Source organism: Neoarius graeffei, chromosome 10 (genome assembly GCF_027579695.1).
Source record: "Neoarius graeffei isolate fNeoGra1 chromosome 10, fNeoGra1.pri, whole genome shotgun sequence".
NCBI lineage: Eukaryota > Metazoa > Chordata > Actinopteri > Siluriformes > Ariidae > Neoarius > Neoarius graeffei.
Window position 1 is genome coordinate 64,441,324 of NC_083578.1, and position 25,069 is coordinate 64,466,392.

The window sequence follows — 25,069 nt, forward strand, 5'->3', positions numbered from 1 at the left end:
AAGCATGGGTTAGTCATCCCCTGTGGCTGTTTAGGTGATTTGATTTGTGATGACATCTGTCTGTCTTAAACACCTCAACAGTGTTTGAGTTTTCAGACAATCATTAAATATGAAAAGTAGCAGAAGCCATGTTTGCTTTGTGGCTTTAATTCTATACATCTGAAATTTTGAAGTGTTATGGTTAGGAATTTTCATGATGTGATAACCTACACAGTTTTACAGTATCACAGTATTAAGCCACCATTTAAAAGACACATCAGCTGCCAGTGGTGAAATTTAAAGGAAATATACTCACTCACTTTCAGTACCTGCATGTCCTGTTCAGGGTCTTGGTGGATGTGGTGCCCATCCCAGGAACACTTGGCAAAAGGTGCGAGATTATACGCTTTCTTATACGCTTCTGTTATTCATGAACATTGACGCCATTAACACCAATGCCAGTGAAAGGTCCCATTGGCTGCCCTTCTATCAGGCTAACTTTCCTCAGAGTGCAGTGAGATTTTGACACACATTGATACATGGATGGTTTGTGATGGAAACATCCAGCTCCACTTGCCCAGGCTCTGCACTGTCTCCCTGGGTGTAATTAATGGTTTCAGTTGGCTGGGAAGGGAATGTGAAGTGATGGATAGGGTGCTGGAGTGTTATCTGGGTAATGGAGCGGAGGTAATTACTGCAAGAGTCCTCCAGCACCTCCGATAGCTGCCACATTCAGTCCAGCATCAGCTGGGAGTTGAACTCTGAAGTGCACTGGGTGTGAACTGATCACATTTGCAGTGCGACGGTTTTGCTTGCCACTAAGAGCGCTTCATGCCGGAAGAGTTGAAGTACAGCTTTTACAAGTACCTTAAATTAATAAAAGTTGTTATAGACATATTTGGAAATGGAAAATGAATTTGCTGATACAAGACATCTATTTTTATTTGCGTTTACGCGTAATGTGTGTTCAGCTGACTCAGGCTGTCTAGCTTATGTCTAGCTTATTTTACACACACACACACACACGCACGCACGCGCGCTCTTTTCCAAACAGGGCCAGCTAACATAACCAGACAGCATCCACTTACCTGCCAAAATCCCAACTGCATTCCTACATTTCAATGTGTGAGAATACGAGCGAGGCATGTCCCTGTCTGTGTACCGTAATTAAAATAAGTAACATATGTTTTAAAGAGATGTACTTAAACAGTAAAACCAGTGCAGTACAATGGGCAGCTCAGGATTTGTTTTCTCAGCCTGAAGAGAATGTGAAATGTCTACACCAGGTAAAATGGAAACATGCAAACAATCCTGACAGTCATAAGAGAGACACTTCACAATGTTTTAATTGTATGAGTGTATGTTGTAATGTATCTTTTCATCCTTCAACCTCCCTTACGACTGGGAAATTAAGACAAGGAGGTATGAACAGACAGGTTGTTTGACATTTTGATGGGATAGGACCTGGAGCAGAATGACACGAATGCACGGTATGTTACAACATGATGGTATTTGATGAGAACTCTGACATTGAAAAAAGAAGGTGTGAACAGGTAGTTTGACTGACGTGTTGATGGGTGGGACCTGAAATAGAATGGGTGTCTCTCTCTCTCACACACACACACACACACACACACACACACACACACACACACACACAAATTAGATCGTACATTACAATATAATGTCTGTTACATCAATAGATATTATTATGAGATACAAGGTCACATAACCTATTCCGCTTTTTGCCACAGAGAATGTTTGATTTGTGAATTTTCCACTAGGTTTTGGCACATGATTGAAAGGGAAAGTTATACAGTACCAGTCAAAAGTTTGTACACCCATACTCATTCATAGGGTTTTCTTTATTTTAACTATTTTCTGCATTGTAGAACAATAATGAAGACATTAAAACTATGAAATAACATATGGAATTATGTGGTAAACAAAAAGTGTTTAAAAAAAAAAAAAAATATATATATATATATATATATATATATATATATAAATATAATTTTTCATTTCATATTAACCGGAGAGTGTGCTCCAATTATAGGGGAATCACACTTCTCAGCCTCCCCGGGAAGGTTTACTCCAGGGTACTGGAGAGGAGAATTCGGCCAATAGTCGAACCTCGGATCCAGGAGGAACAATGCGGTTTTTGTCCTGGTCGTGGAACACTGGACCAGCTCTATACCCTTCATAGGGTGCTCGAGGGTTCATGGGAGTTCGCCCAACCAGTCCACATATGCTTTGTGGATCTGGAGAAGGCATTCGACCGTGTCCCTTGTGGTATCCTGTGGGGGGTGCTTCGGGAGTATGGGTCCGTTCCCTGTACGAACGGAGCAGGAGTCTGGTTCGCATTGCTGGCAGTAAGTCAGACCTGTTCCCAGTGCATGTTGGACTCCGGCAGGGCTGCCCTTTGTCACCGGTTCTGTTCATAATTTTTATGGACAGAATTTCTAGGTGCAGCCAGGGGCCGGAGGGAATCCTGTTTGGGAACCACAGGATTTCATCTCTGCTTTTTGCGGATGATGTTGGCCTGTTGGCTTCTTCAAACCAGGACCTTCAGCATACACTGGGGCGGTTTGCAGTCGAGTGTGAAGTGGCTGGGATGAGAATCAGCACCTCCAAGTCCGAGGCCATGGTTCTCGACCGGAAAAGGGTGGCTTGCCCTCTTCAGGTTGGTGAAGTCCTGTCTCAAGTGGAGGAGTTTAAGTATCTCGGGATCTTGTTCACGAGTGAGGGAAGGATGGAGTGTGAGATCGACAGGCAGATCGGTGCAGTCTCCGCAGTGATGCGGTCGCTTTACTGGTCCGTCGTGGTGAAGAAGGAGCTGAGCCAAAAGGCGAAGCTCTTGATTTACCGGTCAGTCTATGTTCTGACTCTCACCTATGGTCATGAGCTTTGGGTAATGACCGAAAGAACAAGATCGCGGATACAAGCGGCCGAAATGAGTTTCCTTCGCAGGGTGGCTAGGCGCTCCCTTAGAGATAGGGTGAGAAGCACAGTCACTTGGGAGGAGCTCGGAGTAGAGCCGCTGCTCCTCCACATCGAGAGGAATCAGCTGAGGTGGCTCGGGCATCTCTTTCGGATGCCTCCTGGACGCCTCCCTGGGGAGGTGTTCCAGGCATGTCCCCCCAGGAGGAGCCCCCAGGGAATACCCAGGACACGCTGGAGGGACTATGTCTCTCGGCTGGCCTGGGAACGCCTCGGTGTTCTTCCCGAGGAGCTGGCCGAGGTGTCTGGGGAGAGGGAAGTTTGGGCTTCCATGCTCAGACTGCTGCCTCCGTGACCCAGCCCTGGATAAGCGGAAGAAGATGAGATGAGAGATGAGAAATATTTCATATTTTAGATTCTTCAAAGTAGCCAGCGTTTACCTTGATGATGCTTTACACACTATTGGCATTCTCTTAACCAGCTTCATGAGGTAGTCACCTGGAATGCTTTTCAATTAACAGGTGTCTCGTCAAAAGTTAATTAGTGCAATTTCTTGCCTTCTTAATGTGTTTCAAATCAAATAGTAAATAAAAATACACTAAATAGCCCTATTCCACAACTGTAGTAATCCACATTATGTCAAGAACCACTCAGCTAAGTAATGAGAAATGATGTCCATCATTACCTTAAGACATGAAGTGTCTTTTTTTTAATGAATAAAAATAAAGAAAAGACACTGAATTAGAAGGTGTCCAAACTTTTGACTGGTACTGTGTATGGAGTCGTTTTTAGAAACGGACTTTCTCCAGGACACTGGACCATGCTTTTTTTTTTTTTTTTTTCCTTTTTTTTTTTTTTTTTTTAATTGAGACTGTAAATGGCATTAGGGGCTTTTTTTTTTTTTTAAAGTGATTATTTAACAGTTATTTGTGAAAGGTGAAGTGAATATCATTGAATAATAATCTCAACTTCGTCTCTGTCATTATTCACTGAGCCTGTGGCAGATCATTGTTTCAGTATAAATATACAGGTGACTGACTTAAATATATTAAAAAAGCATTTATTTCAAACTTCAAAAGTGGCATGCAAATGTAATAAAGGCGCATGCAGACTTGTCACTCATCTATGCCAACTCGCATAAAATACTTTTGTTTTGAAATAGATAAAATAAATCACAATTCCAACTTACCTTGGAATAGTTTTAGACCAAACTTTGTAGTATCTTTAATGCTTTTAGGAACAGCATTTTCTTTTTATAATTTGTATTTCTTCCTCACTTACGGTGACGAAGCTATTGGCTGCCATTTTGACAAGTTGCTTGAAGTGATCATCGAGAAATAATCTGAATTTCTCGACCAATTAGTACATGAGATTTTCTATAATCACCTCTGTATTTATACTAATTAATAATTCTGGCTCATTAAAATGCTCCTTTAACATGTCATACCTAATTTATGACATGATCCCCAGTCCTTCTGAGTTGAGCAAGGAAAAAATGGCCTTGCCATGTTCCCCTCACTCAGTAAAATTTCAATATGTATTGGCCCTGTCTTTGATCACCCAGCATGCTCACACCCTCCTCCTCCTCAATCCTCTGTAGTCACACTCTTTCACATATCACCACAAGGTTGGGCCTGAAGAACTGATCTGTCAGCTTTTCATGAGCCCAGAAACAATGGCAGGGGCTTGACCACACGAAGGCAACAGTAGAGTTTCCACTTCTTTACAACTCAGCAGGCCGATGCACAGCTGGGTGGCCTCAAACAAACAGGAATCTTTCCAATAGACACACGCACACAATAGAATAAAAGGGCCCTCTAGTGTATGTCGTGGAACCCATATGATACTCTTTCAGTCTTCCTCAGTTTTTCAGATTGTCAGTCAGATGTTTTCTCTATTGTGAGTAATAGCAACCACACAATGCTGCTTCGTACATCAAAGAGTCTCATTGATGCCTGTCTTGTACCTCGGTTATAATTTATGGCTTGGATGTGTTCTTGCCATCAGGAATGTTTTTGTTGTGTGATGTGTGGACATAAACAATTATGAATTCCTGTAATTTGTCTAGCTTGTTGAAATAACAGGCTCACTTTCCCTTCACAGGATGAGCGTGAGGCTAGAGAAATGGTGAAGCGAGAGCAAGATGAAGCATATCGCTTGTCATTAGAGGCTGATCGCAAAAAGGTTTGTGAATGCAGTTGTATTTTATCTAAACGTGCATATATAATGGTGCAAGTTATATGGATCTGTAAATTCTACCTTTTCGCAGAGAGAAGCACAGGAGCGAGAAGAAGCAGAACAAGTACGTCAAGAACAAATCAGGAAAGAGCAAGAAGAAGAACGGGAGGTGAGGACTGGCTTTACAGCTTCAGTTACCTTCCTTAGATAAAGCTTAGTTCTAGATTATATTACTATGCAATAAGATGGACCGTGCAGTTACCCATTAAACATGGTCTCATCAAGGATTCACCCAAGAATGATTTGAGAAACTTCAAAGGTTTTTCCAACAGGGTTGAATTTAATTCTGAGGCCATAGTTCCAGGACCTTTTTAATTTCCTGCTGCAGAGTAGGTACTTTTCTGTGGACCAGGAGCTGTTGAGGAAGAATTTACTTCTGTTTGCAGTGTTAATCGTGCCTTGTGCTGAGCTCACCATCTAGGTGAACTTTAACCTTGTAAATTAATGAACCTCAGAAGGTTCAAGCTGACAGAATAAAAGAGGGTGGCTAATTAAACATCTTGCTTCTTTTTGGAGGAATGCTGTTATAAACAAAGAACTGTCTAAGCTTGAGAGATTAATTTCTGACTGCTAAGGTCATACCCTTCTCCATTGGGTCCAGCAAGATGCACATGTCTAGCACTACAGAAGAAATACCGTGCCACACAGTTCAGGCTGATTAAGGATAAGGCAATGTCTGTGTGTAGATAATTGACTTAGTACAGTTTAGATAAACAGGCATGATTCAGAATTCTTACATCTCTTGTCATTATTTAAAGGTCAGCTTCTTTATTTGAAATGTAATGAAACGGAGAGATAATTGTTGGATTAGGGGAAAAAAAGTATTAGTAAGATTTTTGACCATCACAAACTATCAGAATAACTTGATTGCACCTTGGCATAGAGTCTCTGAAACCATGCACACCATTCTTCCAAAATGTATTCCCTCAGTTGGTGTTTTGGAGATGGTGGTGGAGAGCGATGTCTGACCGGTTGCTTCAAAATTGCCCAAATGTGTACAATCAGATTGAGATCCAGTGACCCTAAACAGCGTGGCATATGATTTTTCATCATTTTCATCCACTTTAAATCATTAGGTGAACCCTCATGTCCTGTGGATGCTGGCAGAGCACTCTCCATCAAGGTAGAAACATTTATAAAGGTGATCAGTCAGAAGAACTGTAATTATTTGCATTGACGCTCATCTTTAAAGCAGAGGTGGCAAATTTACTTTTCCTGTTTATTCCTGCAATATTTTCCTCAAGTTCCTTTGACAAGATTGGCCTCCATGGTGTATGCTGTTTGCAGACGACATTGTTTTGATTGGTGATGAAGTAGAAGAAAAGTTGGAAAATTGGAGGAAGGCAGTAGAGGACCGAGGATTAAAGATGAGCCGAAAGAAAACTTGAATACCGTAGTTTCAACAAGATCAAGATCTCGAACTCAAGCTGCAAGGAGAAAGAATGAAGAGTGGAAAAAAATCGAGTATCTGGGTTCAACAGTGCCAAGAGATGGTGAATTGAATGAAGAAGTAATGCATTGAATACAGTGCAGATGGAAACACTGGAAGAGAGCATCAGGAGTGTTGTGTGACCGGAGAATAAGTGCAAGAGTGAAAGGACAAGTGTATAAGTCAGTGGTTAGACCAGTGATGCTGTATTCAGCAGAAACGTGGCCTGTGAAGAAGGTTCATGAGCAGAAGCTGGATACCACGGAAATGCGGATGCTGAGGTGGATGTGTGGAGTGACGAGGAGGGACAAGATTAAAAGCCAAAGAATTAGAGGGATAACGAAAGTGGGGAAGAGATCAGAGAAAGTACAGGAAAGGAGGTTGCAGTGGTATGGTCATGTGATGAGGAGAGAGGAGGAGTATGTTGGTAGAAGAGTGATAGAGGTGAAGGAAAAAGAAAAAGAGGTAGACTGAAATGAGGATGGTTTAGAAAAGTATTAGAATGGAATTAAAAGAGAGAGGCCTGTCTGGACAAGAAGTGAGCAGTTGTGCAGTACGGAAGAGACTCATCAAATCCATTGAGCCCATATAGAAGTTGGAGAAGATGTCAGTAGAAGAAGAGGTGGCAAATTTAGTGTTTTCCAAAAATGTTTTTAAGATATTTAGGAAGATCTCACACAGGTTTATCTTTGCTAAGAGTCTACATGAGTCACTCATTATGACTGCTCTCTTATCTTCACACTTCATGAACTTTTCTTCCTTTGACATATTCATAGGTTTCTATGCTAAGTGATGCCTAATCTCACTAAAGAGTCACAGAATGACACTAAAGGCCATACCCAATGAATTTCTGAATCGTTTTCAGAAGTGGGTGTGATTAAAATGCAGCGGATAGTTGTCGATTTTAAGTTTCAGTCCAGTGAGATGTGAACCCATGCGTGCTGTACAGTGGTGCATGTGGAACATGGGCCATCATTACACTATGGGTCTGGTTTGAATTCTAGATATTAGCAGTAGGTACTGGGGGCCAGGCCATGATCCATTTATAAAATTCCTAGGTGCGATATGCATAAGTACCGTAGATTGTGTATGATGGGTACATTTCAGCCCAGGGATATATTTGCATAAATGTTTGGCAAATACAATTTAAAATATTTCTACATACAGTGCTCAGCGTAAATGAGTACACTCCCTTTGAAAAGTAACATTTTAAACAATATCTCAATGAACACAAACAATTTCCAAAATGTTGAAAAGACAAAGTTTAATATAACATCTGTTTAACTTATAACGTGAAAGTAAGGTTAATAATATAAACTTAGATTACACATTTTTCAGTTTTACTCAAATTAGGGTGGTGCAAAAATGAGTACACCCCACAACAAAAACTACTACATCTAGTACTTTGTATGGCCTCCATGATTTTTAATGACAGCACCAAGTCTTCTAGGCATGGAATGAACAAGTTGGCGACATTTTGCAACATCAATCTTTTTCCATTCTTCAACAATGACCTCTTTTAGTGACTGGATGCTGGATGGAGAGTGATGCTCAACTTGTCTCTTCAGAATTCCCCAACGAAAATAATTTCTTTCCACCACAAAGGTGAAGGCTACAAGAATATCAGCAAAGCTTTACTTATCAGTCAGAATACTGTAGCAAAAGTGGTACAAAAACTTAAGAAAGATAGAACTGCAACCATCTCACAGAGATGTCCAGGCCGTCCACGGAAGTTAACACCTCGACAGGAGCGTCTTCTGATGAGAAGGGTTGAAGAAAATCGGCATGCAAGTTCACTGTAGTTATCTAAAGAAGTAGAAAGCCAAACTGGGGTGACTATTTCCCGTGACACAATACAGCGTATACTGCAGAGGAATGACGTGCATGGATGCCGTCCACGAAAGAAGCATCTCCTAAAGCCCAGGTACAAAAAAGCTCGCCTAGAGTTTGCCAGGGCCCATGCTGACAAAGATGAAGACTACTGGGACTCTATACTCTGGAGTGATGAGACCAAGATAAATGTTTTTGGAACTGATGGCTTCAAAACTGTATGGTGTCGCAAAGGTGAGGAATACAAAGAAAAATGCATGGTGCCTACAGTGAAACATGGTGGTGGCAGTGTCCTTATGTGGGGCTGCATGAGTGCTGCTGGTGTCGGGGAGCTGCATTTCATTTATGGCATCATGAATTCACGGATGTATTTCTCTATACTGAAAGAGAAGATGCTACCATCACTCCGTGCCCTTGGTCGTCGTGCACTTTTCCAACATGACAATGATCCTAAACACACATCTAAGGCCACTGTTGGATTTCTGAAGAAGAACAGGATGAAAGTGATTCAGTGGCCAAGTATGTCTCCTGATCTGAACCCAATCGAACACCTATGGGGAATTCTGAAGAGACAAGTTGAGCATCACTCTTCATCCAGCATCCAGTCACTAAAAGAGGTCATTGTTGAAGAATGGAAAAAGATCGATGTTGCAAAATGTCGCCAACTTGTTCATTCCATGCCTAGAAGACTTGGTGCTGTCATTAAAAATCATGGAGGCCATACAAAGTACTAGATGTAGTAGTTTTTGTTGTGGGGTGTACTCATTTTTGCACCACCCTAATTTGAGTAAAACTGAAAAATGTGAAATCTAAGTTTATATTATTAACCTTACTTTCACGTTATAAGTTAAATAGATGTTATATTAAACTTTGTCTTTTCAACATTTTGGAAATTGTGTTCATTGAGATATTGTTTAAAATGTTACTTTTCAAAGGGGGTGCACTTATTTACGCCGAGCACTGTAAGCTGGTTATCCTGTGACAGCACATTCTCAATATGTATAAATGTATATGATTCTCTGGTTGTTTGCATTCCTTTTAAAGACTGTAGCACTAAAATGTACATGTTAAAGCCGGGACTAAAAAGGATTTCAGGCAATCGCTTGTGGCCGGAAAAGCAGTTCTTCCAGACCAAGAAAGCCACCATTCTGCTGTTTGTGGCACACACAAATGTTATTGTCCCTTTAATGAATTGAAAAGCACAACACACAGGTTCATATTAAATCCCTGCTGCACAATGGCAGCACAACACACACACACAAAGCAGGCTTGAGTTTAAAGGGAAAGCTGATAACCCAGACTTCCTGGCCCTCCCCATGGCCTGCTTATTGTCTGTTTACTCAGTAATATAAAGCGTCTTGTCCGCTGATGTGAACCTGCTATATGAGATGATTTGTCACATTAGTTAAACAGGCTTTCACAAAGACTTTTATAATTAGCTTAGTTCAGTCTCTCTTTTTCTTTTACATTCAGTGCTCCCTCTATTGCCATGGTGTATTCAACCCCTTGTAAGCAACAGTGTATTTTCAGATATATGATACCTCACAATGGCTTGCATTAGCTTCATTTAGGCCCTTTTTCGATTAAGCTTTTAATGTATAAAGCACGTCGACAAAGATGGTACTGGAGTAATTGTGGCAGGTCGTTTTCGTTTGTGTGTGTGTATGTGTGCATGCGCTTTAATGAGAGAGAGAGGGAGACTTTTTAAGGCTGCTCACCTGCTGTCTGTAATGAACCCTAAGGGACTCACTACAGTGCACACCACAGAGGAAACACACGCGCACACAGATAAAATCACCTGCACCCAGCACCTGCAGTAGTTATTTATTCTCTGCCAGTTTTGTGAAATATTCTGTTGTCACGCATATGACATCAGTTTCATGCCTTTTCACTGTGAATCCCTAGATTGAAATGGGTGAAAGCTTGTGTATTCTTTCCTGTTCTTTACTGTTCTGGGCCTGGTTCATGTGATGTAATAATCGTGCTTGTGAACATGCTCCAAGGATACTCCTGTTTACATTTAACCTGCATCACTCCAAATGGAAATAAACCAGCCGTGCTAGAATCTGTTTCTCTGCTGCTCCGGTTATCTCTGGTGCCAAAGATAGAGATGTAAGATATTAAAGGGAGTCTGCGTAGCGTGTAGTGGGCAGCAGCTGCTTATAGGCACTGTGTGTGTGTGTGTGTGCGCACGCATTCTGGCTACCCTAATGCTTCATTTTTCTGACATTGTGCATGAATAAACAAAAGCAGCATGATGCTCTCCACCTGGAGTCTCTCCAAACTTGCCGGCACACTCTCGCACTCAGACACAGCGGCCCCCTCTCTGCATATGTGCAGTGACAATGGATTCAGGCAAACAGTGTAGGACAAGAGAGAGAGAAATGCTGTATGTGATTCGGACTCCTTTGTGTCCGATGCAGATGAAAGAAGGAAAAAGAAGAGGGGAGTGGTAATGTCGTTATTCTGCCTTATGTCAGGTGCTACACAAACACACATATATGCTCTGTTTGTTTTTGGCATTGAAAGAGATGCTCCGAAGTGCTCTTTGTGTGCAAGGTTGGGTGGACAACACACACACACACACACACACACACACACACACACACACACACACACACACGTGCGCGCGCACTCCCACGCACACATGCAGAGGGTTAGGTCCAGAGAGGGATGTTGCTTGTCCCCCAAAGAGCCCTTACCACGCGGGCCGCTACCTGAGGGAGCAGGGCCAGCACACGCGCAGCACAAAGCCTGCAGCTGCTAATGAGCTACTGTTGTACACTTTGATGAAATATAATTGCATTACGGTGGGTAAATAAAGGCTGCACATGTTGTCACAGCATATGCTACCCAGTGTCACAACAGGAACAACAAGCTGGAGGTGAAAATCCCCAGGGAGCAGAAGGTCCTGCTCTGAGCCACAGGAGACCCAACTACACTCCTCCTCCATTCTCTCTCTGTCTCTTACCGTCACTTTTCCTCTCATCTTTACCCATCTGTTTAGTTTTCATTTTCTATGATTCTGCTTTCTGACTTAATTTACCCCTTTCAAGCTGAATCTATTGTACACTATCCAGCATGTGCTATAAATAACCATGTTTAAATAGTAGTGATGCATTTAACACAGCAGACTCACCTTTGAGCATGTAATTTATATTCCTTTTTTTTTTGCCAATTTTGCTACAATATTTGAGTATATAGTAACTGAAATTTGCTGTCTTAATACCTATCTCCAGGCCATCCGTCTTTCACTGGAGCAGACTTTACCGCCAGAGCCCAAGGAGGAAGCAGGAGAACCAATCAGTAAACTACGTATCCGGACGCCCAGCGGAGAGTTCCTGGAGAGGCGTTTCCTGGGCAGTTGTAAGCTCCAGGTTCTTTTCGACTTTGTGGCCTCCAAAGGCTATCCATCAGATGAGTTCAAACTGCTCACCACTTTCCCCCGTAGAAATGTGAGTCTGCATACACCCACACACACCATCGCTTTCCAGCCATAAGTCCTCCTTCACCCTTAACAAACTTAACATCTTCTTTGGTGATATTAGAAGGTCTATATTTAATGCTAAATCATTTTTAATTCTTGTCCACCTGTGGGGCAGTAATTACAGTACAGGCACTCGATGTGTGTGTGCGCACGTCATTGTGTGTGCGAGTGTTACAGCTCAGCAGGAAAAATAGAGTGTATAATTGGCTAGTTAATTCCACCATGTGGCTAGAGTTTGTTGCTCGACTTTAATCCCTTAGTGTTTGTGCATGCGCGCTCGGGCATGTGTTTCTGTACTGTAGGACACTACAAATACTCACACACCTGCACAGTAATTAAAATCTGTGCGTCACTAATTAGCATTTTTCGTGTTTTTTTTTTAAACATCTATCCACAAGTGCATGCATAATTTTCAGAATATTAATTAGGGTCTTTGATGGAGGAAAAAACACTGGCTACTTAGGATACAGTCAGCACATTTCTCCTGTGTGAGTAGGTTTTTCTACAACATTACAGAGTCATTAGAGAGCTGGGTGTGCTTGCTCTGCGGCAGGTAGATAACGAGCACTGCCCTTAACGACCTGACTAATTAACAGCATGGAAACAGAAATGGGCTTTCCATTAATCAGGAGAAGTGTGCAGGCCTGCCCAGACAGCATGCCATCTGAGCCCATGGGGATCTGGAGGACGGTCCCCACAAAAAAAAAAAACCCACACACACACATGGAAAGAAAAAAAAGCACAAGTCAACACTCTCATTAGGCACGTGTAATCATATAGCAAAATATTAACACTATATTAATGAATATTTACATAAATATACATATACCATGAGTATTATACGTATATAAATATACACACGCACAGTGTTGTGCAAATAGTCTTAGGCACATGCAATGAAATGCTGTCGAGCAAAGATGCATTCAAAAATAATGAAAATAAATGTTTCAACATTAAAAAAAATACCATCAAGATCAGTAAGCAGTAGTGCATGAAAAAATTCAATGTTTGGTGAGACGGCCCTTTGCTTAAAAAAAAAATGGTCGTCTCAGGTACAGTTAGTGCAGTTTTATAAGGAACTGAGCTGCAAGTTTTGCTGAGAATCTTACAGAATCAGCTGCAGTTCTTCTGGAGACTTTGACTGTCGCACTTCCTTCATATTTTTGCAGCAAAACCCAGTAGCCTTCATTATGTTTTTGTCTGAAAAGTGGTTTATGTAGTATGCTGCTTTCTTTACTGACATACAAACACGTTTTTTCTGTAACATTTAATTTTGTGTTGGAAATCTAATGTTTGGAAATCTAGAGTGTTTTGCACTGGTTCCATAATGCAGAGGTCGTAAAATAAGTCTCTAACAAAGTTTGTACTAAAAACAATAAGGTCCCGAAGACTTTTGCACAGTAAAGTCTTAGGCACCTTATTGGTATGTGTGTATATATAGAATATAAAGCTAACCCACCACTTCATGTTGCATCCACATGAGCTTTTTGTTTAAGAATCGGAGGAGAGCTGTGTGTGTGGTGAAAAGTGTATCCAGCGTTGGAGTGAGTTTACAGAGTTGAGCACGGAAAGACTGGCAGTGTTTCTCGCTGTGAACACAGTGCCCAAGTTTAATCCTCCTCCTCTCTCTCCCTCTCTCTAGTTCTCCTTGCTGTAATTAAAATCATCTCTTCCACAGACTCCCCATCCTTCCCTCAGGATTAGAGCTTGCAGCACTATTGCATTTGTAATTCAGCACAAATGTTTAAACTTCATCTCACCCTCTTTCTCTTTCTCAGCTCCACACCCAGAAACCAAGCTAATTGCCAGCAATAAGTGAGTGAACAAACAGAGATGGGGTCTGTGAGGTGGGGGAAGTACCTAGTGGCCGAACGCTGTTGTTTCTCTATCCGTCCTTGCTGCATTGGTGCTCGTCCTTTTGTCAGGTCCTGGTTGTTCTCTCCTTCTCTTTGAGCACCTGCCTTCGTTGAGGGAGAGCTCGAGGAGGGATTAGCACTAGCTTCTGCATTCTCCATTTATTCATATGCTCTTTAATGCAATGCCAGAGTTCCATAGGCCGTCATACCCTATTCATACTGCCTTCAATACCGTGGCGCAGCCATCTCGGCTGCTGTTGGGAGTCCGTACAAGTTCTCATTTTTGATGTTCGTGATGACTTCTGTAATGGTTTTTAAAACGGTTTTCTCCATACTCTTTCTGTCCTGAGCAGCTATTTTCACTGTCTGAAAGTGAAGCCATCCCAGCATGATTCAATGTGTGTTTTAAGTTTGGCGTCTCTGATGTTGGCATGAGGTTCTGTTTGTGTGTTTAGATTGGCCCTTCGCCTGTGATGTGTAGAGCCTCTCGCGCAGCCATGCTAAAGGCTAGCCAGGAGGCAAGGCTGTGCACTCTGCCAGGGAACAAGTTCTCTTGCCTGTGACCCCCGCTTTAGCTGTGCACCAACTTCAGCTACCGCTGACACCCTTGCTACCCTCCTGCAGCCTGATAATGATCCCCTACTGCTTTCCTAATTGGCTAAATAAACACTTCACAACACGGTGCTAAGTCAGACCTGCGTATTGGATTTTAATTAATGGTGAAGGGCCCTAAATGGCTTCATTACAAACGCGTTGTTTCAGCTGCACGTTTTGCCCTGTTTCAAAGCCAGTTTATTGCCCATGCGCTGTTTATTTTCCCCTGACTCCTTGCAGTGTATGGGCCAGTTCTTTTGATTCAGCCTAATGAACTGCAATATTTATCTGACTGCCTTTTGAAGTGGTGGTGCCGAGCTCAACAAAGCCAGAATTACATCACTGAGAGCTCAGCTGCTGAGTTCATTGTTAATTTAGTTTAAACTTCAACTGTGCCATTCTAATTTAGTTTGTTTTTTCCTCAGTCTGCCTTGTGTAGGTTTGCTCTGTAGACTCGTCTTCATAATATCCACCTGCTTTATTGTGAAAGAACTGTATTGTGATTTTAATTAGGTTGTTCCATGGTAATCCTTCAACATTCTTTTACTGAAATTAATTTTGCCGCTTTGGCAGCTGCAGATGACGGTAGTAAATCCTGTTTCTGCTGCATGGAAGCTACGTCACTGCCGGAAAATAAAAGTGTATTGTTTGACTTTCTCCATAAAACAAATATTCGCACTCATTTATTTGTTCTTTGATGTTTTTAACACCGGTGTTTTAGATTCTAGATACAGCCTTCATCAAACCTTTTTTTTTTTTTTTCACAGCCTACACAGTGAAATTAGCAGGACTGAATTAGCTCCAACAGGGCTGAACCTAATTAAACTCTGTCGATGTAAATTGAACTCTGTAGGAGTCAGTATATGTGCACTTTAACCCAGTCTTATGCTTAGTTTACACGTACCCGGGTATGTACAGAAACGGATAACCCCGCCTCTCCATTTTCAAAAATATCCACGATTACACCAGACCGTTCTCCAAAATATCTGCATTTACACGGATCTGCATAGATGCGCGGCTAAGTGCTATTATGAGCATGCCAAACATATAGGTGGCAGTATAAGGAGAAGTATAAAGCCATATTAGCCTATCAGAATCGTCTTGAATTTGTCTTGGTGGGAGGAAAAGTGCCTGAAAAACTGCGACCCTCCTCGCAGTCCTTCTCCTCTGCTCCTCATAAAGCAGTTGTAGTCCTATTTGCAAATGCAAACAAACCAAAAGTGTTTGCAAATATGTAAAAAGGACAACCACCCTTGTTGCATCCATGAGACCATCAAACCGAAATATTGAGCGCCTGACGCAAATATTGTTCTGTGACGCATATCGTGACGTTGGGAAAACCTAAAACTCCGTTTTCCACTGTTTACACGCAGGCATGAAAACGGAGTTTTCAGAAATCTCCACTTTGCCCGGAGTTTTCAAAGAGATCCGTTTTCAGTGACTGAAACCTCCGTTTACGTGTAAATGAGAGGTGCAACCGCATAAATAAATATGCGTCTTCATAGATATCCGGCTACGTGTAAACACACCATTATACTACTGGTGTACCTGGCGAAGGTCAGATTCTAGGACTCTTTCTTTTTTTATTTCTCTCTTTAGTTCTGCCTTGCTGTTTTTCTCAGCCTCTTGGGTCACCAGGGTGGCTGTCGGTCTTGTTTTTGTTGGCCTGTGTGGGGCTGTTCGGGATAAGTTTGTTAAAGGTTTAGGTGGATTACCTGCCATCAACATCATCAGAGCCTAAATAAAACAGCTCGCACCCATGCAAGACTCTCCTCACTCACACAGCCACTGCTTTCCTTTAAATAACCCTTCACAGGATTACGGAGAGATGAATGAGCCCATCCTGAAATGAGCTCACTTCAGATGTTTGCTCTCTGTGTGTGTGTGTGTGTGTGTGTGTGTGTGTGTGTGTGTGTGTGTGTGTGTTACTCTGCTATGATCATTGTTACCTAGAATAGTCTAATATAATTGGTGAAGGGCAAGCAGAAGGTTCTGGAGAAACAAACAAGTGATGTGGGGACGAGAGAGAGAAAGAGAAGATGAGATAAAGAGCGAGATGCGCAGAGCAGAGGAAAGCAACAGCTTTGTTTGTTGACAGATGCTTCTGCTCTTATGGTCTGTTAATTGGATACCAATGTAAACAATCACCCATGGCATCTGTCTCTTGCCATAGAGTGACACCTTGTTTCTCTCCTCCCCGCCTCTTAAAGAGAACAGTCATCAAAGCACACAGCCACACTTGTGCCCCCCTCTATCCTCATTTGATTCTACCTGATGCTTGGGTGTTATAGCAGCATTTCAGGTTCATTTGCATTGGTAGTATTTGTGAAGTGGTACACAGGAGGAGGGGAGAGAAAGTGTGGAGTGGTGTTTTTTTTTTGCAGTACCATCTTGCCTTTCTATCTTTTCTGTCTTGTATATCCTTCTCTCTCCCTTTGCCAGCCTGTGCTGGTGTTGTCTCACCCTTCTCCTGCTGTCAAGTGCCACCTCCTCCCCGTGTCGCACTGCACCCTCAGGTCATGCTCAGGAACAAAGGGCAGCTATCTCACACTTGTGACTTTTGGGGGTAACAAAGCAAATGTGCTGTTATTGGTGTACTTTCACTTGTATCCCTTGAGAGACCCAAGCTGCTTGGGAGCCTCTCTGATCTTCCCGACATCCATCAGGGCTGTGCAGAACAGCATCTCTGTTAGAGGGCTTGCAGCCCTGTTCTAATGGGACACCTTGATATGAACATGAATGACTCTCTTTTTATTGCTGTTCAAAAAACAATCAGAGGACCGGTGTGTGTGTGTGTGGACTTAATTTGTTTGAACAATATTTTCATGTACATGTCCCTATACTGAGAAAACAATTATTGCGGCAGGCAGCAAATGTTTATGGAAAATACATATTTTTGTAGAATGCTGTCATGCAAGACTATTGAAAAACCACACAAGGTATCCTCTTCAGAAAATGTTCCAAATAACACACAACTTTTTTTAAACTATGGAGCAGAACTACTTTTTATTGTATCGCTTCAGTGTTGAAGAGTTGCATAAAAATAAATCTCTTCTCACTGGGCTTTTTTTTTTTTTAAAGAACAACACACTAATACTGGGTAGGACCCTGCTTTGCTCTCAATTCTTCATGGCATCGATTCTACAAGGTGTTGGAAACCATTTCTTTTGAGATTCTGGCTCAGGTTGATATGATTGCATCACATAATTGTCACAGATTTGTCATTTGCATTTTCATCTTCCATTCTGCTACATCCCAAAGCTCTGTTAAATTCAGGTCTGGTGCCTGGGACGGCTATTGAAGTACACTGAACATGAGTGTCATGTTCATGAAACCAGTGTGAAATGCTTTGTGACATGCTGGTTATTATCCGGGACGTAACCATTATAAGATGGGTAAATTGTAGCTGTAAAGGGATATACAGTAATACCCAGACAGGCTGTGGCATTCAAATGATGTTTGACCGGTCTGATATGTTCCAATGTGTGCTGAGAAAACATTCTTCATATCACTACACCACCATCATGGAGCCATGCTTTTAACTCCAACTTCTGACCCTACCATCTGCATGTCGCAGCTCAAATCGAGATTCATCAGACCAGATGACATTTTCCAGTCTTCAGCTTGCAGTTTTCGAGAGTCTGTGCTCATGTAGCCTCAGATTCCTGTTCTTGGCTGAAAGGAACGGAACACAATGTTGTAACCCATCCACTCTTCTGCTCCCACTGTTGTAAGGAGTGGTTATTTATGTTACCATAGCTTTCCTGTCAGCTCACATCATTCTGGCTATTTTGACCTCTCTCATCAACAAGGCATTTCCACATGCCAAACTGAAGTTCACTGGATCGCTTTTGACTTATTTTAAAGGGCACCTGACAGCAAAATTATGCTTTAAAATAGGTTTCTGTAATAAAACTACAAACACCACTAATCACTTTCATGATAGAACTAACCACCAACAGAACGAAACTCTTTGTGTGCAATTGTGTCAATCTGGCCAAACACCAAGCCGCTGTCAGTGGCCGCCATATTTGCCATGATGTCACATGCAGAACGACTGCTCGGCCTTCAAGGCAGCTATGGCCGACGAAATGGAGCGATTTTCTGACCAGTCTTCAGAAACTGAGGCCCTTTTTGAGGTTGACACTGGACATGTCGGATTACATGAAGACAAAGCAGTGGGTGGCATTTTGCCTTATCGTTTTGAGCCGTATCTGGACAATTTGCCTGCAGAAGGCTAGATTTCCGACTCGGACACAGAATACATATGAATAATACCTCAGACTTCATTCAATCTGTAATTTGTGACAATATAACAGGATTACTATATATAATAAATATTTTGGAGTATCTTTCATTATATTTTCGTGACCAAAGGCTCTGTATACAGTTCAGTAAAGTTGGGAAGATATTGGCAGATTCGAACTTCTGGGATCAATAACTCTTAAGTGAAACGTTGTTAAAACACAAAACACGCATATTTTCACTATGATACAGTGTCGTGTCACCAAACTCACTACACACTTCATTGATCTCCTACAGATTACACTACAACACTTGGTTTGAAAGAGAGGCATTTTTCATAATTTCTGGGAATTTTTAATAGGAATATTAATCAATAACTTCATTATGATACAAGTGTTGTAGTGTAATCTGTAGGAGACCAATGAAGTGTGTAGTGAGTTTGGTGACACTACACTGTGTCATAGTGAAGTTATTGATTAATATTCCCATTAAAAATTCCCAGAAATTATGACAAATGCATCTCATCTCATTATCTCTAGCCGCTTTATCCTGTTCTACAGGGTCGCAGGCAAGCTGGAGCCTATCCCAGCTGACTGCGCGTGAAAGGCAGGGTACACCCTGGACAAGTCACCAGGTCATCACAGGGCTGACACATAGACACAGACAACCATTCACACTCACATTCACACCTACGGTCAATTTAGAGTCACCAGTTAACCTAACCTGCATGTCTTTGGACTGTGGGGGAAACCGGAGCACCCGGAAGAAACCCACGCGGACACGGGGAGAACATGCAAACTCCACACAGAAAGGCCCTCACTGGCCACGGGGCTCGAACCCGGACCTTCTTGCTGTGAGGCGACAGCGCTAACCACTACACCACCTGACAAATGCATTATTTGTCCAAATAAGTGTTGTAGTGTAATCTGTAGGGGATAAATGAAGTGTGTAGTGAGTTTGGTGACACTACACTGTATCATAGTGAAGTTATTGAATATTTTTTGTAATGTTTTTTTTCGGTGTTGCACTTTGTAGACGGTCCCTGCGCACTGCTCTCACAGCCGGCTGCACGTAAACACTAATGTTCTTGGTGTGGCTCCGAGGATGGCTTGTTTTGATGAAAGTTAGGTTGTAGCTCGTTGTCTATCTTACTACGGTTGAAAATATGCGTGTTTTGTGTTTTAACAACGTTTCACTTAAGAGTTATTGATCCCAGAAGTTCGAATCTGCCAATATCTTTCCAACTTTACTGAACTCTGTATACTATAATATTATGTACATGTGAATAATACCTCAGACTTCATTCAATCTGTAATTTGTGATGATATAACAGGATTACTGCATATAATAATTTGGGAGTATCTTTCATTATATTTTTGTGACCAAAGGCTCTGTATACTACATGTAAATAAAACCTCATACTTCATTCAATCTGGTCATGTTCATGAAATTCCTACTTTACTCTAATATCGTCGGTGATTGGAAATTTTAGATGATAGACTGATTTTATACACAAAGCTATCCTGACATCATTTCCTCCCAAGATACAGTCTGTTTTCAAATGAAAATATCATTTTGTTGTTATAAATATTGATACTTGCACAAATAGTTCCCGTGTCCGGCGCACTTGTTTTGCCCACTCTTCGCGTCTGATGGGATCCTTGGGAAAGGTATACAGACTATACCCGGCTTCCCTGGTGTTGGAGCAAAATCCAGCCACACAACGAGCAGGCATATTCACCAAAATAAAAGACTTGGACACAAAAATATTCACTTGCAAAGCACTGGTGAACAACGAGAAGTTGAGAAAATGTCTGTCAGCGGTTCTGCATGTGACGTCATACCCGCCTTCTTCCTCGGCCGTGGGTTGGCTCGCAATGATATCGATTTATCTGCGTGGCGGGCCATTCAAAACGATGTTTGTTACTATTCTGTTGCACGATGTGTGAAGTAAATGTCATTTTATTCAACTCAATATGGCTGAAATTAACAAATTAACATGTTTTTTGCTGTCAGGTGCACTTTAAACAAAATAGACTTCCATTATAACCCATCGACCATGCCTATAGACTTCCATTTTAACCCTTTGCTGACACCGGCAATGATGTCACAAAACGGCCAGAATTCATTCCTTTTCAGCTAGAACTGGTGAAATTGGGGGGGGACTGAGCAATGCGAACATGTTGAGCAGCATTTAGTTTTATGCAAGTAAGACATGAAATTATGTTGTGACTGTGTGAGACTGATGGAACAGCAGTATGTTTGTTTTTATCCTTCCCAGTTATTTGTTTCTAGTTGCAGTTCCCAAACCAACCAGTGATATTTGCTGTCACAGATATTCGCTAGAATGATGGTGGTATTTTTGCCACAAAGATGATGTAAACTGTGATGAGGAAACATATTTGGCACTAATAGACAATGATACCCTGCACAGATTTCTTTTATTTTTAGCAATAATACATTCCTGATTTGTGGTCAGAGTGAGCAAGACCTTTCGTAGTTAGCAGGATTTTGCACGTGTTATGGCTAGCTATGTAATTTGTAGCTAAGGTGAAAAATAACCATCAATGTCAACTCTGGATAAACAGGTTTTCCATTCCTTCCTCAATACAGGAAAGCATACTGATATTCTTTCCCTTAGTAAACAGATATACAGTTGCAGATTAAATTGAAAACACTGAAGCATATCTTTAAAGTGTCTGGTTACATTCATCATAGAAATTTGTGGGTGTGACATTAGGCGCTTTCAGACCGGAGGAACTTTTTCATAGTTCTTAGAACTGTTGTAGGAAGTTTCTCGTTTTTTGTGTGTCCACACTGCAGAGACTGAGAACAGTCATAGTTTTTAGAACGCCGTTTTGAGGGACTTTCATAGCTCCTACTTCAGGGTAGATACTCTCTCAACACAAGAGGAACCATGAGTAACGTAAGTGTTCTGTGAGGGTAAGGGTCCAGACACAAGTGTACGTCGATTGGTTGAACATGAGCCAGTGGAACACCGGCAACCACCATTTTTTAAAAATCCATGTAAAATGTTAGCCGTGTAAACAACAGTTCTTAATGTTAGCATAAAAAATAGAAAAAAAACCCCACCTTGGACAGGCTTTGTTGAGTGTATATGCGACAGAGGAAAAACATCGTGATTTTGAATATAAAAATGTTTGCTTGCATTTCCTGCCAACATCACTCTTAATAAGCCGCCTTACATTACTTCAGCGTTCCTAATGGCAGTGTGAATACAAACAGAAAAAAAAAAAAAGCCCTTGCCGGTATGTAGTTTTTGAGGGAGCTCTCCAGAGGGCAGTTTCTTTCAATGAGTCCCTAGAAATATTTGGTCCGAAAGCACCTATTGGTAATGTAGTAAACTACTGAGGTCAAGTAAACAAAGTGTTTCATCTGTTTCTTTAAAGTTTCCTTGATGGTTCTGCTGTGATGCCTTATGACTGTAACACTGAAAGTACAGTTCAGTCTTAGGCTTTGCACGGCTTCCTGCTCCCTACATGTTCTGGTCACTCTGTGACCCGCTCTGTTCAATGCTAGTGGAGGGTAAGATTAGGAGGTCTGGTGAGCTTGGAATAGAGGTCTTAATCAGGCTGCAGTTAATGCCCTGTGATGAGCTGTCAGTGGCCGCACAGTTTGGAACACACAGGTGTGAACACAGGCCCTATGTAAGAGGAGAACCTCCTGCTATTAGCTCACTGCAATCAACTTGCATATCTCTCTCTCTCTCTCTCTCTCTCTCTCTCTCTCTCTCTCTCCATCTTTCTCAGATCTAGGTCTGAGAAATCTTAGTATGTTTCTTCAGAGACTTTTGCTCTGTGATCATGGCACCACACCATAGAGTTGCTGTCATGTAGGTTAGCATGGATTAAACTGTTATAGGTCCACCACATGCCCCCCCCCCCAAAAAAAAAATCTGGCTGTGTGTTTGTTTTGGATTGGTGCATGTGTAATAACAAACAGGGTCTATCTCGGAGGGAAACGGGACACTCGGCGCTCATGGTGATGTGATCGGATTACTGCAACTCTGGTTCATGGTTTCAGAGACACAGACCCCACACATTGCACACCATAGCCCACACACAGCAGGCAATCACCTACACATAGATTTGACATATAAGACGGAAGTATAGTACGAAGTTGACCATGACATGATTAATGAATGTAAATTTTATTTGTGCATATGTAATATTTTACAATACTGTTGACTGTCTTTGTGTTTTTTTTTTCTAAATTACAGTAGTTCAAATATGTTTTCTCTCTTTCTCACCAGATAACTCAGTTAGACCCGGCATGGACATTGTCAGAAGCCAAACTCTTCCCTCAAGAGACCCTCTTTCTGGAGGCCAAAGAGTAGGACTGAGTGCACTTGGACAAATCACACAAACAATGAAGAACTTTAGCATGGTGTCCACAGAGAACAGCCTCACACAAACACACTCACAGTACGTTGTACATGAATAATGAGTGTTTGTTATGATTCACACTGAAGCTTTCACAAGCACAGAGATACTGACACTCACTCACACACAGAACTGTCATTTTTTTTCTCCAACCACTGAAAAGGTAACAAAACAAAAACCAAAACAATCGTGGAGACTCAGAATGGCATTACAGGTGAGAACGATCCACTGTGGCTGCTTTTTAGACCTGATTTGTCCAAGCAAACAAATAAGTAAATAAATAAATACCCAAATATGTTGATGTATGACAAGCAAAGAGATATTTCCTGAAGAACTCTGGACTATTCCCCCCCCCCCCACTCCATTGGTTCCTTTGTTCTTTGGCCAAGCCCTGTGGAGTGCCAGTTATCTGCATCTCCTCTTCACTGATGATCAGAAATGGCTTTGGTTCCTTCCCCTTTTTAGGTTTGATGCTGTATTAGTTTTAGGTGGATACATTATAAAATGTACATATGAACTTGTCAATTTCATGGTGCTTATTTTTTAATGGCACTGTGGGATTTGGTAACAATAAAAGAGTTGAGAGATCGCTAATAATTTGGATTTCGGAAATACAGAGAAAAGGTTGATTCCTTACAATCAAATTAAAAAGGCGTGCACTGTAGGGTCATCTGTGGCTGAACTTGTGCAAAAGGATTAGGGACATTTATTGTGCCTTAGCTTATAGTTATTTGTGTAACTTAATTCCAATCATAAGTTACACAATGACCTTTAGATCTAATGGTGTCACTTGGGAAATGAGCAAAGTGGAATCTTTGAAGTTCATTTGTTGTATTTTCAACAGGAATATGATTTGCTGGCAGGAGATAATACATTTCCATTTGCAATGACCTCTTTCGTCACGGGTGTAAGTTTTCTGGTTCATCAAGACGAGGCAACAATGTTTTCTTTTGTTTGTAAAGCTGGTGAAAAAGATGTATTAGGTTCTCATATGAAGCAGAACCTGGAATGGAGGCTTTGTTTTATTTATGACCTGTAATTGCAGTGACCCGTCATTGGGAATAACTAAAATGAGTTCTGCTTATATATAATTTTTTTTTCAACAGTTATTCCATGAAATCGAGTCATATATGAGCTGATGGCCAACGAGGCGTGGAGCGCAGAGTTGGCTATAAGTCACGTACAATGAGATTGAATGGAATAACTTTTTTTTTCTATCCACATTCACTGGATTTTGAGAAATGGCGCATGTTTATTTTTTGCAAATTCAGTAAATAAAAACTTTAGACAAAACGTCTGGCAAAATCATTTCTGCTTAGAATGTAAACAAACTGGCAACATGACAGTAACAATTTGTGAAAAATGCTGTAATAATAATTATTGAAAAATAAAAAAAGATACATTCTTACCATCAAATACTTTTATTCCATATTTTGCTGCCTTTTTTTGTGTTTTTTGGGGGGTTTTGTTTTCGAGTTTTTATTTCGTCCTCAGTTGGTTCAGTAACATGCTCCACCATTTTTTATTTTTCTCTACTCATGGTATATGAGCTGATAGCCTAGTAGTAGAGTCGCCAATCAGAATGCGCTATTGCTCATATTCAGTGACTGTGGATATATATATATAAGTGCTGGAGGGTTTAGACAGATATGCCCATATGAAAGTCAAACAAATGGTTGGATAAAATTGATTCATTGTCTTGTTTTTCAGCTGTGTTTTTCCAGACTTCTGTCTATTATTTGCCACAAAGGCTAATTTTCCCTGTTCAGCTCAGAGATTAAATGCTTACTGCACCATCTGCAGCGCCGTTCATCGCACAACCAAATAGAAGAAGTTTGAGTGAGCGAAATGAAGTGCGAGTCCTCAGCCTGTCTCAACGACCTTGTGTGGAGCTTAGAGAGGTTGGGGAAACATGTTTGGCATTCTGCACATTAGCTTGTGTGGGGTGATGCTTCTATTTAGCATGCAGCAACCGTTTCAGTAAATGTTCTAAAATGTAATGTATCCTGCGTGCTCCTCCTTACACGGTGGAGCTATTTTACAAGAAATGTTTCATACAGTGAGGGCC

The 25,069-nt window shown here is 41.4% G+C and overlaps 1 protein-coding gene across 1 annotated transcript in view; it reads left to right on the forward strand.

Moving 5' to 3' along the window:
- Nucleotides 1-24,705, forward strand: part of faf1 (Fas (TNFRSF6) associated factor 1) — a 124,624-nt gene extending 99,919 nt beyond the window's left edge. Inside the window, exons 16-19 of the mRNA XM_060932117.1 lie at nt 5,023-5,103; nt 5,189-5,266; nt 11,656-11,871; nt 22,872-24,705. Of these exons, the coding sequence (XP_060788100.1) occupies nt 5,023-5,103; nt 5,189-5,266; nt 11,656-11,871; nt 22,872-22,955 (459 nt within the window). The 3' untranslated portion in view covers nt 22,956-24,705. The remainder of the gene's footprint in view (nt 1-5,022; nt 5,104-5,188; nt 5,267-11,655; nt 11,872-22,871) is intronic.
- The last annotated feature ends 364 nt before the right edge of the window (nt 24,706-25,069 follow it).